This window comes from Erinaceus europaeus, chromosome 10 (genome assembly GCF_950295315.1).
Source record: "Erinaceus europaeus chromosome 10, mEriEur2.1, whole genome shotgun sequence".
NCBI lineage: Eukaryota > Metazoa > Chordata > Mammalia > Eulipotyphla > Erinaceidae > Erinaceus > Erinaceus europaeus.
In genome coordinates, this window is record NC_080171.1 from 24841280 (window position 1) to 24853661 (window position 12382).

The 12382-nt window shown below is 38.1% G+C and overlaps 1 protein-coding gene across 1 annotated transcript; it reads left to right on the forward strand.

Annotated features, from left to right (window-relative positions):
- Window positions 1-201: 201 nt before the first annotated feature.
- Window positions 202-10746, forward strand: LOC103126700 (insulin-like peptide INSL6). The gene is made up of 2 exons (XM_007537613.2): window positions 202-494; window positions 10342-10746. The coding sequence occupies exons 1-2, from the start codon at window positions 212-214 to the stop codon at window positions 10698-10700; spliced, it is 642 nt and encodes a 213-aa protein (XP_007537675.1). The 5' UTR covers window positions 202-211; the 3' UTR covers window positions 10701-10746.
- The last annotated feature ends 1636 nt before the right edge of the window (window positions 10747-12382 follow it).

A 12382-nucleotide genomic window follows, 5' to 3' on the forward strand; every position in this document is an offset into this window, starting at 1 on the left:
TATTAAGATGAAAAAAAGGGAGGTGGGGGGGAAGTAAGCCTCAAGCAGCCGAAGGAGAGGGGCCTATGTCAGTGTGCACGCTGCCATCTTGGCTCGCCCTGGAGTTCTCGCGAGAGCTGCTACCGGCTCAGAAAACAGTGTGAGAACTCGGCTCCAGGGCTGCGGGTCCCGCGGGCTGTGGGCAGTTGGGGCGCTTTGGGGACCGGTGGGGATGCCGCGATGCCTCTGCTGGTCTCTGCTGTGGCTCGGGCTGCTGCTGGTCCGCGGCTCCCTGGGGCAGAGCCAGGTGAGCAGAGCCAGGAAACTGTGCGGGAGGCACCTGCTGCAGGAGCTGGTGGAGCTCTGTGGCACTGCCAGCTGGAGCCAGGCGGCCGAGGAGGACACCCCTTTGACGCGGCTGCTTTCCCAGGCCATGAAGGTTGAATCCTTCATCCCCGACCGGCAGGAAAGCTCCCAGACCACTTTCCCCAGCTGGGGGAGAGGCGCAAACCCAGGTAAGAAAGAAAGAAAGAAAGAAAGGAAGGAAGGAAGGAAGGAAGGAAGGAAGGAAGGAAGGAAGGAAGGAAGGAAGGAAGGAAGGAAGGAAGGAAGGAAGGAAGGGAAAGAGAGAGAGGAAGGAAGGAGAGAGAAAGAGAGAGAGAGAGAGAGGAAGGAAGGAAGGAAGGAAGGGAAAGAGAGAGAGGAAGGAAGGAGAGAGAAAGAGAGAGAGAGGAAGGAAGGAAGGAAGGAAGGGAGAGAGAGAGGAAGGAAGGAAGGACATCTAAACCAAAGAAGAGGCTTGTACACCTCTGGTACATTCTTTATCCGTGAATCTTCTGGGATAGAAAAGAATCACCACTTGCCACCCCGGCAAATGATATTGGTGCCTAGCACACTAAAAATCAAAACAAAACAAAAATTAATATTCAGGATATTGTATTGATGGTAGCACAAAACCTCCCTGAAGCTTTTCCTTTTCTTAAACTTACTGGAAATAAGTGCACGTTTTCAGGGATGCTCCCTTTTCCCTTGGTAGAGCACTCTTGTCACATGATGAACTCCATTTATCCTTCAAAATCAATCTTGGTTCATTGTCCCCCTGTGGGAAGACTTTGCTGATCCCATCATAAGGTTGACTTCACACCCTCAGTCCTGTTCCAGGACCCAACACAACTCTGACTGTCCTGATTCTCGCCCTGCATGTTCCCCTATTGCAAGATGAAAATGCTCTATTGCAAGATGAAAATGCAGAGTCTTCCTCATGTTGAAATAGAAGGAAAGAGCACTTAAATGTTACTGAACTATAAAACTTTCTTCTTTTCTCTGTGTGCCAACACATGGGCCATTGTCCTGTCAAGATTTACGTAAAAGTTGGTGTACTTAATACCTCATTTACAAGTTCAAAGATGCAAATGATTGAGAATTTCACTCATTTACAAGTTCAAAGATGCAAATGATTGAGAATTTCAAAGTGTAGACAATAGAGCATTCAGCCAAATGCAGCACCTTTACAGGTATAAATCTGTGAGACTATACAAGCCTCACTCCCACAAGGCTAGCCATGCATGACATGTATTATAGAGACTAAGCATAGGCTGTTTTACTCTTAAAATGCCCAGCTGAGGTGCTGTGCTTTATAGATGTTGAATTTATTATTCTTTTCAGCAGTCCTTAGGAACTTAATGCTTTCAAGCAGCTCTTGTTAAAGCTACATCACCTCTCAGCTATTAGCATTTACTGACTACCATGTTAGATCCCATCTGCTTTGCCACTTTAAAGGAAAAGGAATCGTCTATAGGCTTAGTGCCATCGAAATTATTACCTTATAAAATAAAACTATGGGGGGGCAGGCAGTGGTGCACCCGGTTAATTGCACATAGTACTAAAATAAAGCAGTTGGAAAAAATTAACGTAGATTTGGAGAGAGTGTTGCAAAGGTCAAGATTTCTGAAATCCAGGAAGGAAGGAGTACTTTATGCCAAAAATGGAGACCCTAATATTTATTGAAACTGAACTAGGTTTAGGTTTTCCCTTTATTAAAAAAAATTTTTTTTAAACTACTTATTGATTCCTTTTTGTTGCCCTTGTTGTTTTATTGTTGTTGATGTTGATGTCGTTATTGTTGGATAGGACAGAGAGAAATGGAGAGAGGAGGAGTAGACAGAGAGGGGGAGAGAAAGACAGACGTCTGCAGACCTGCTTCACTGCATGTGAAGCGACTCCCCTGTAGGTGGGGCGCCGGGGCTCGAACCGGATCCTTAACGCTGGTCGTTGCGCTTCGAGCCGCGTGCGTTTAACCCGCTGCACTACCAGCTGACTCCCAGATTTTCTCTTTCTTTCTCTCTTTCCTCCTTTCTTTCTTTCTTTCTTTCTTTCTTTCTTTCTTTCTTTCTTTCTTTCTTTCTTTCTTTCTTTCTTTCTTCCTTCCTTCCTTCCTTCCTTCCTCCCTGCCTCCCTTCCTTCCTTCCTTTGTTTCCTTCCTTTGTTTCCTTCCTTTGTTTCCTCCTTTCTTTTTTTTCATTAAGTCAAAAGTCCATCCTAAGTTTTAAAAATGCTCTGGCCATTTCCTATGTATATAGCATTTAGTGATGTAGTCTCTACATAGGGAATCTCATATTCTGTCAACCAAATAGCTGTGGCTCAATCCCTGAGACAGCCTAATGCTGTGTCAACTAGTAGAGGTATCTTTTGAATTTAGGGGTTCATTGATATAGCTCTGTGCAATCTATATTAGATTTTTCATCTTAAGTGTGTCTGGTTTCAGAAAATGATAATCTTAATTTTCAATGCGTGTCAAAAGATTGGAAGAAAGCAAAATGTTATTTTGGAAAGTCATAGCCAGATATTGAGAAAACTTAGGATTCATTCCAGTGCCCGGGTGATGGACAAGGAGGAGAAAGAAAGAACATTTCAAAAATAATTAAGAAATCGTTTTTCTCGCTACCATCACTTCATTTGACCAAGTCACTACAGTAAAATGCAATTATTTTCAAATTAATTCTAGTTTGAATAAATATGGCCCATTTTATATAAATCATTTACTTATTAATATATGAGAAAGAAGAAACAAGAGAACCAGACTGACCTGGCACATGTGACTCAGGGGATGGAACTCTGGCTAGACCTCCTGCTACTAGGTCCGACTTCATTGCTATTGTGTCACTGCCTGGGTTGTCTGGCTCATTCTTTTGCATAAGCACAGAACATATGATAACCATAGAGATTCTTATAAATCACTTTACTTTGGAATGTTTGCACAGATTTTTCAGACCATAATGACTTTTCAAGTTTCTAGAGTCACACCATGCCATTCTAAGGAGTCATTACTCTCTGCCTGTAATATTCTTCTTCTAGCGTTTGCCCCTGTAATATTGATATTTTGCAATTAATTCCTCTCTCCTTGAGGTTTCTTAAAATCCCATGCCTTACCAAGAAGCCATCTGTCTTGCCCCTTGATTTGCTATACCCTACACAAAGTAAAGTATCAGACTGCATCCTGGGGACTGTGCATTGGGGCACCCAGTTATGCACACACATTACTTTGGATCCTTGCCTCATGAAGGATGCTCACTAGTGGTGACGCAGGTTTGCAGGTATCTCTCTCTCTCTCTCTTTCTCTTTTTCTCTCTCCCCCTTTTTATCTCCCCTCCCCTCTCAATCTGTCCAATCAAAAAAAAATAGATACATAAAGAAAGATGAAGGAGGGAGAGAGAGAGAGAGATACAAAGAAGAAGAGGAGGGGGAGCAGGGGAAAATGGCCCTCAGGAACAGTGGATGTATGATACGCGCAGGCACCAAGCCACAGCAATAACCCTGGTGAAAAGACTGCAACCTTCCTTGCTGGCACTGAGAAAAGTTTTGATTTCTCAAAGTGTTATGGTCTTTGATATTCTAGTCAACGCTTGGATGAAAACATGTTAATTCCAGAGAAAAGATTTTCTCCTAAATTTAGTGCAGAGTCAATGAACATAAGAAATAAAAGAACCTATTACTAAATTTCTACATTCTTATGATACTAGGGGGAAAGAAAACAAATATTTTAGTTCTCACACAAAAAAAAAGATGTAATTTTCCAGATCACTTGAAAGATTAGTCAGTTCAAAAATGTTTTAATCAGAACATTTTAAAAAGAAATTTATTGGGAATTGTATGTCCCTCTATAGTTTATTCAGTCTCATTGTAGAAATCTTGACCTCTTGTTTGTAATTAAAAATTCCAGTTTATTTATTTATTTTGATTTTTTATTTGCCTCCAGGGTTATTACTGGGGCTCGGTGCCTGCACTACAGATCCACTGCTCCTGGAGGCTATATTTTCCCCTTTTGTTGCCCTTGATTTATCATTGTTGTGGTAATTATTGTTGTTGTTATTGATGTCATTGTTGGATAGGACCGAGAGAAAGAGATAGGAGAGGGAGACCGAGGGGAGGAGAGAAAGATCGACACCTGGCAGACCTGCTTCACCGCTTGTGAAGCTACCCCTACACACACACACACACACACACACACACACACACACACACACACACACACACACACACACACACACGGGTGGGGAGCCGGGGGCTTGAACTTGCACTTTGTGCCATGTGTGTTTAACCTGCGGCATTACCGCCTGACCCCCCAATTTTTAACATAATGGCAGAGAACAACCTAGTGGGGGTTGAATTGTTATGGGAAAAACTGGGAGATGTTATGCATGAACAAACTATTGTATTTCGCTGTCAACTATAAACCATTAATCCCCCAATAAAGAGCATTAGGGTAAAAATTAGTTTTTAGCAGAAGGCTATGATGACCATAGTTAAAGATCTCACTATAATGCATTTGACAGGAATGTTTGTCCAGTTTGTGACATGCATTTATTTTAGAATGGTGATTGGAATTGATCAGACCTTAAGATATTTCACATAATTTTAGAATATACATATTAATATTTAAATTTGTTAAAAAGATTAAACATTTGTTACACAAAAATGCATGACAGCTTATGACTTTTAAAAACTTTTGGCAAGCTGAAATCTTTTAAGGAAACATTTTTACAATATGATACTTCTCATGAGGCTTAAATGTACCATGTGGGCCTAGTTCATATGTGTATGTATATATGTATGTTTTCTCTTTTCACTTGACAGGTTCTAATATCTCTTTTTTTGGAGGTTCTAGCAGGGGAGTGTAGCTACTATTATACCTTTGATGGAAGACCGGTTCATCTCTTATTTGAGGAAGGCATGCAGGAGGGACACACACACATGGAGCTGTGAGGGAGGAAGGGGACACAAGTGAGCCAGATCAGCCAAATCAACCCTGGGGATCAATGGGGTGGGAGATGTCACAGCCCGATAGCCCTCACATCCAGTACATCTTTTAAGATCAATTTCTCAATAATTTTTTTCTTTATTCACAGATTTTTTTAAAATTTCTTTATGGGGAAATTAATGTTTTACATTCAATAGTAAATACAATAGTTTGTACATGCATGACATTTCTCAGTTTTCCATATAACAGTACACCCCCCACTAGGTCCGCTAAAGGAGGAAAAAAATACCTTATACTGATCTTTCACTTTCCTTATGCTTGTGTTAATATCTACTATGAATTTCTTATAATAATATATATATATATCCTGAATTTTTATTCATTCAAGACGTTTTGTGTCTTTAAATTGGTGAGTGCTAACAATTCACATGCAGAATGAGTATTGGTTTGGTTTTTTGGTTTGTTTGGTTGGTTGGGTTTTTTTTGGTCTATGTGTATTTTTGATGTTTCTTCTGCATGAATTTCTTTTTTTTTATTTTTATTTTTTTTTTAATTTTTTTAATTTTTTTTATTTAAGAAAAGATTAGTGAACAAAAGCATAAGGTAGGAGGGGTACAACTCCACACAATTCCCACCACCCAATCCCCATAACCCACCCCCTCCCATGGTAGCTTTCCCATTCTCTATCCCTCTGGGAGCATGGACCCAGGGTCGTTGAGGGTTGCAGAAGGTAGAAGGTCTGGCTTCTGTAATTGCTTCCCCGCTGAACATGGGCGTTGACTGGTCGGTCCATACCCCCAGTCTGCCTCTCTCTTTCCCTAGTAGGGTGTGTCTCTGGGGAAGCTGAGTTCCAGGACACATTGGTGGGGTCTTCAATCCAGGGAAGCCTAGCCAGCATCCTGGTGGCATCTGGAACCTGGTGATTGAAAAGAGAGTTAACATATGAAGCCAAACAATTTGTTCTGCATGAATTTCTACCTGTCTCTTCCTTTGGTTTGCTCTGGTGACTCTCAGTTTCTTCAGTATTTTATTAGTATTAGTATTTAAATAGAGGAAGAGAGAGAAAGCAAAAGAGACCATGTAGCCAAAGCTTCTTTCACTGTGGTGAAAGCTGGGCTGGAATATGGGTTGTGCATAGGGCAAAGCAGCACACTATCCAAGTCAGGTATTGCACTAGTACACACCTCAGTGTTTTATTTTAAGTTGCTTAATTCCAGATTTTTGTTTTTGTAGTTATCAGGACGTTTGAATCAATCTGTGTCTAAGTTTGTATCATCTGTGCTGGTATCAATTTCTTATTTTTAGAATAAACAGACTCTTTTATCTGTTATGCCTTCCTTTGATGTTTTGTTGGTACATGGTTTTATGTTTCTGTTTTTGTACTACTATTTATCATCTACTCAAAAGTTTTATGTTAGTTTTGGTTTTTGTTTCTTTTTTCCCCTGCAAAAACACTCATTTCAACACGTTTGGTAGTGGTAATACCATTAGCTTTTGTTTATCAGAGCCTTTGTTTACCCATCATATATGGATAGTTCTTTTCAGAGTATTCTTAATTAGAAGATTTTAGCTTTTAAAACTGTCATCTGTTATTTTATTCTTTCTTATCCTGTGAAATTTCTATTGAGTAATCTGATGATAAATTTAATCTGGGCACATTTATAGGTAATGTACTCCCCCCCAGCAATTGTTAACATTTTTATTTATTGCCTAATTTTGATAATTTAACAGTGATTTGTCTTGATGTGTATCTTTTCTTTGCATTTGGAAATGCTATTTTCTCCTGGGATTTTATACTTTCCTTTTATTTGAGGGAAGCTCTCAGTTATTTCTTTGAATAGACTCTATACTCTTCTCCCACTGGTTTTATCCTTAGCTTCTTCTTGTGCAGTCAGACAGTTCTTGACAGATTTCTTCAATTTTCCTAAATTTTACCTCTCCTTTTTCATTCAAGTCATTACTGAAGTTTTACTTCCAATTTCACTTACTATTTTCTTTGTAAGACTAAGCCATCGTGTTGTGCTTTCTCTGGAAGTTTTAGTTTTATTCACTTTTTTTTATATTCAGCTTTTTATTTGGAATTCTTTAGTAGTTATAATCTCTTTGCTAGAAGAAGTCAAGTCCCTTTGCTCCTAGATTTCTTTCCTTATTGCATTAGTGTTTTATTTTGTGTTATCTTGCATTTAATGTGTTTCATTAAGTTCCATTTTTATTTTCTTCATAATAGTGATTTTAAATTTACTGGTCTCTTAGGCTCTCCATTTTCATATAACTAAGCTTGATTTCTAAGGAATTTTTTCTTGTCCTGTTAGATACATATATGATAGATAGGTAGATAGATGATAGAAAGAAAGATGATAGAGTGGTCTGGGAGGTGGCGCAGTGGATAAAGCACTGAATTCTGAACTATGAGGTCCTGAATTCGATCCCTGGCAGTATATGTACCAGAGTGATGACTGGTTCTTTCTCTCCTATCTTTCTCATGAATAAATAAATAGATAAATTCTTTTTTTAAAAAAAAAGAAAGATGATTGATAGATGAACTGGATTTAATCTTTTTTGACATCTCCTTTGGTAATTATTTATTTTTCTTTTTTATGACTTATATTAGGTTACAAGATTGTAGAATTGGAGCCAGGTCATAGCACACCTGGTTTGAGTGTACACAGTACAGTACAAAGGACTCAGGTTCAAACTCCCAGGCCCCACTTGCAAGGGGCAAACTTCACAAGGAGTGAGACAAAGCTAGTGTTTCTCTTTCTCTCTACCTACCACTTCCTTCTTAATTTCTTTCTTTCTTTCTCCATATATATTAACATTTCTTGAAAAATTGTAGGATTAGAGGGTATATTTCCACATCACACACACCAAGATTCTGTGTCCTGACCCCACCCAGTGGTAACTACTATAGTTCTCAGGAAGTCTTAGAGGCAGCTTCTTTCTCATCTTTTTCAAGGTCACATATGCCAGACCTCTAGATTCCATATACTGGGGGAGGGAGCTTATTTTCCTTGCCATGCCATGTCTACTACATTCTCTAAGACTTCTGTATATGCTGAACTACCTGCCTTTATTTAGTAGGGGGATGGTTCCTTCTCTGAAGGAATTTGCAAGTACCATGGAAACCAAAAAGAGTAAAATGGCACCTTGATTTTGAGTCCTATCCTCTTTGTCTGGATTCTGGACTGTTTGGATTCAACCCATTTTTCTCTCACATGGCACTGATTAGTAGCCACATTAGAAACATCAGAGTGTTTTCTTTGGTGTCAACCTCCAGTCTGCTCAGCTGCAACTGTGTGATAAGGTCATATGTTTCAGAGCATGACTTTATAAGGACTGGCTCTACAGTAGTAGTTATTAGAAAATACATCCTTCTAGAAGAGACTGTAGCTAGAAACAAGGGCATGAAGGAAACCTAGCAAATAATAACCTTTGGGGACATTTAAATTCTTTCAGTTAAAGTGAATGAAGAGTAGTATAACAGAAACATATGTTAAGTATATTACACTGCTCTATTTCTTTTGCTTTAGTGAACAACAAAATGTGTTCTACTGACCACTTAGTTATCAAATGTGCATAAAATTAAACATACCCAGCATAAAAATGGGCCAAGTATTTGAATAGGCATTTCTACAAAGAGACACAGTAAGCACATGAAAAGATAGTCAACATTAGTCACTAGACAAATGCAAATCAAAACCACAACAGAATACCATTACACATCCAGAAAGATGGCTATACTAAAAGAATATGGAAATTATCAAGTGTTAGCAAGAATATGGTGCAAGTGTAACTCTACATATCAAATATCGAGTTAAAAGCTATTGGGAAAAGCAGTTAAGTTGTTCCTCAAAAAGTTAATAAATTTACCATATGATCCAATATTTCTATTTTTGGGTGTATATTCAAGAAAATTAAAAACAAAAGTTCACACAGAAACTTATATAAATATACATAGATATGCTAATCCTAATGGCCAAGAAGTAGAGACATCAAACATATCCACTAACTGCTAAATGAAGAAAATGAAATGTTGCATATGAATATATATATTGGAAAATTAGCTATCTATAAAGTACTGAAATATGATAAAATATAGGTGAACCTTGAAAGCAGGCTAAGTGAAAATCCAGACTCAAAATTCTGCGCATGATACATTTTCATACCCAGAATAGACAAATCCTTAGAGAAGGTAAATTAGTGGTTGCTACTATCTATAAAAACACTGACACTTTGTGTGACTGTTAATGAATATGTGGTTTTTCTTTTAATGATATAAGTATTCTGGAATAAAGTAATGATAATAGTTGTGCAACCATGTAAATACAAACACTTTTTTGCTTTTGTGAGATCTTTTTTTTTACTTGTGATTTAATATTGATTTACAAAATTACAAAAATTACAAAATAACGGGTACAATTCCACACTGTTTCTACCACCAAGAGTTCTGTGTCCCCATTGGAAAGTGCAGTATTTCTCCAAGGCCACAGATATGGGCTAACTATTATCTATCATCTATCTATCTTTCTACCTATCTTATCTTTTTTTCTATCTACTTATCTATCAACCTAAATATCTATCATATATATTTTTGCACATTTTTTCTATGTCCCTGCCTTCTCTTCCTTTCTAAATCACACTTATGACTACTTCTGAATGTCTCTCCTTTTTTCTTTTTCTCTCTCTGAGCCCTAATGGAATTGGAGTTCAGAGCCCTCTAGTCATCTTCCACTAATATTTCTTCCCTTCAGGGAGTATGAACCAAAGTTCTTTATGGGGTGCAGAAGGTGGGAGTTCTGACTTTTATAACAGCTTCTCCACTGGACAGCCACTGAGCTTTATACTATAAAACCTTGTACTTTATGGAACATGAATGATTACTTAGAACAGTTTCTGCATAAAATATGCAATCTCAGCCTTCTGAAAGGAAAACATGACCCATAATTAATTACAATAAGTATTGCTTTTAAATAAACTTTATGATATAAAAGTCATAGCTTTCTTTTTTTTTAACAATTTTCTGGTTTACTCTATTATTGGGACTCCATTTTCAGATTAAGGAAGATTTGAATTAAGTAGGATGTTTGTTTCTTGTGTCTCAACAGTCTCTATTTCTGCATCTCAGGAAGAAGCAATAAACAATTTGTTGATGCAATCACTACCTGAGTATCGGTCTAAAAAGGCCAACATGCTACTTGACGAGACAAGTGAAGTTTCCTCATCACAAGATTTTGATCCATATATGCATGAGGTTGTAGAATTTCAGAAGAAAAATAAAAACAAAATTAAAACCTTAAGCAGTTTGTTTTGGGGACATCATCCTCAAAGAAAACGCAGAGGATACTCAGAAAAGTGTTGTCTTAGAGGTTGTACAAAAGAAGAACTCCTTATCGCATGCCTTCCATATATTAATGATAAAAAATTACAGACTGCAGAACCATCATTTGTGACTAGGATATTGTAAACATTTATAGTAATTATGGTAATCAATAAAAACTTAATATATTTTACTCACTGTTTTTTGTTAGATGTCCTTATAGGTTCTCTACTGTTAAAACCAACAACAACAACAATGAACTAGCAAACACTTAACAATACTTAATGGTGGTATTTCCAATATTTATATGCTCTTTGATGTTTACTATTTTCTATATTGGGTTGTCAGGGAAACCATGACTTGCTTTTCTGTGTTTTCCTATGCAAACAAAGTGTCATGACTTTCTCATGAACCTGATACATTTAAAGAAGTGACTGGTGAAGTTATGATCCATGTAGACCTCTAAGAATATTCTGTCTTGTCATTGTGGTTGCTCATCTCTTAAGTAGCATTTGCATAAATTATGGACTGGACTAGTGTATGGTGGAGGGAAGCTCATCAATGGGGCTAAGAACTGAATGCAAAAAAAAATTATGGACTATTCTATATCCTATCTGTGTGACATACAGTTGATGATCAGGACAGTACACAAGTATACCAGTACATCTGTCTTATAACATAAAACTGACTTTGACTCCTGGTAGAGACTCTAACACTGGTAGTAGTAAGTAAACTTTTGCTTCTTTGAATTATATAAAGTGGTCAGAAGTTACTGGGGACTTAGAGAAAGTAGTGAATGCCCTTTGGTTGTAAAATTCTCTGGATTACACTGTTTTTGTTTTAAAGACCTTGATACAGTATGTTTGTAGTCACCATAATAAAAGAAAAAAAAGAAGAAGAAAGACTGAGAATCTGGTTCAACCTCATTTGTGAGAGAACCAAAGCAACACACACATATATATATTGTGCCCGGAATTAAACCTGGGACCTCATGCACACTCTAGGTACTGGGTCACCTCTGAAACCACCTCTATATATACCTTTTGATTGATTGACAAAAGTTAGGTTTGTAAACTAAAGTTCCAAAGTGGCTACATGAGTACAGAAATGCTGTTGAGGTGTCATGGCTGAGTGGTCTAAGGTGCTACGTTCAGAAATGCTGTTGAGTTTTTCTAGAAGTCATTGATTGATTTTAATAGGAGAGAGAATGAGGGTGAGAGAAAGAAAAACTGAGCGTCACTCCTACCTCTATAGTGACAGGGATGCAATTTGGGACTTAAAAGATGCCAGCCCTATGCTCTGCCACTGAGCCAACTTCCTGGCCACTGAAAAAGTGACTTTGTCCCATGCCACAGTGGAAGGAACCAGAAGCTTAGCAACAACCTGGCTAGAAAGAAAATGCCACAAGCCAGTGACACATTGACCGGCCCATCACATCCAGTGACTGCTGGGTCTTAGCATTCCATCTCAAGTCACAAGTTGGTTACATCTCTGTTTCTGGGCAAGTAAGGGAATATGTCAGCATAAGAATTCACTGTCCAGTGCAAAGCGCACGGACCGGCTTAAGGATCCCAGTTCGAACCCCCGGCTCCTCACCTGCAGAGGAGTTGCTTCACAGGCGGTGAAGGAGGTCTGCCGGTGTCTTTCTCCCTCTCTGTCTTCCCCTCCTCTCTCCATTTCTCTCTGTTCTATTCAACAATGACAACATCAATAACAACAACAATAATAACTACAACAATGAAAAACAAGGGCAACAAAAGGGAAAATAAATAAATATTTAAAACTAAATTTAAAAAACTATTTAAAAACAAGAATTCACTGACCAAAAT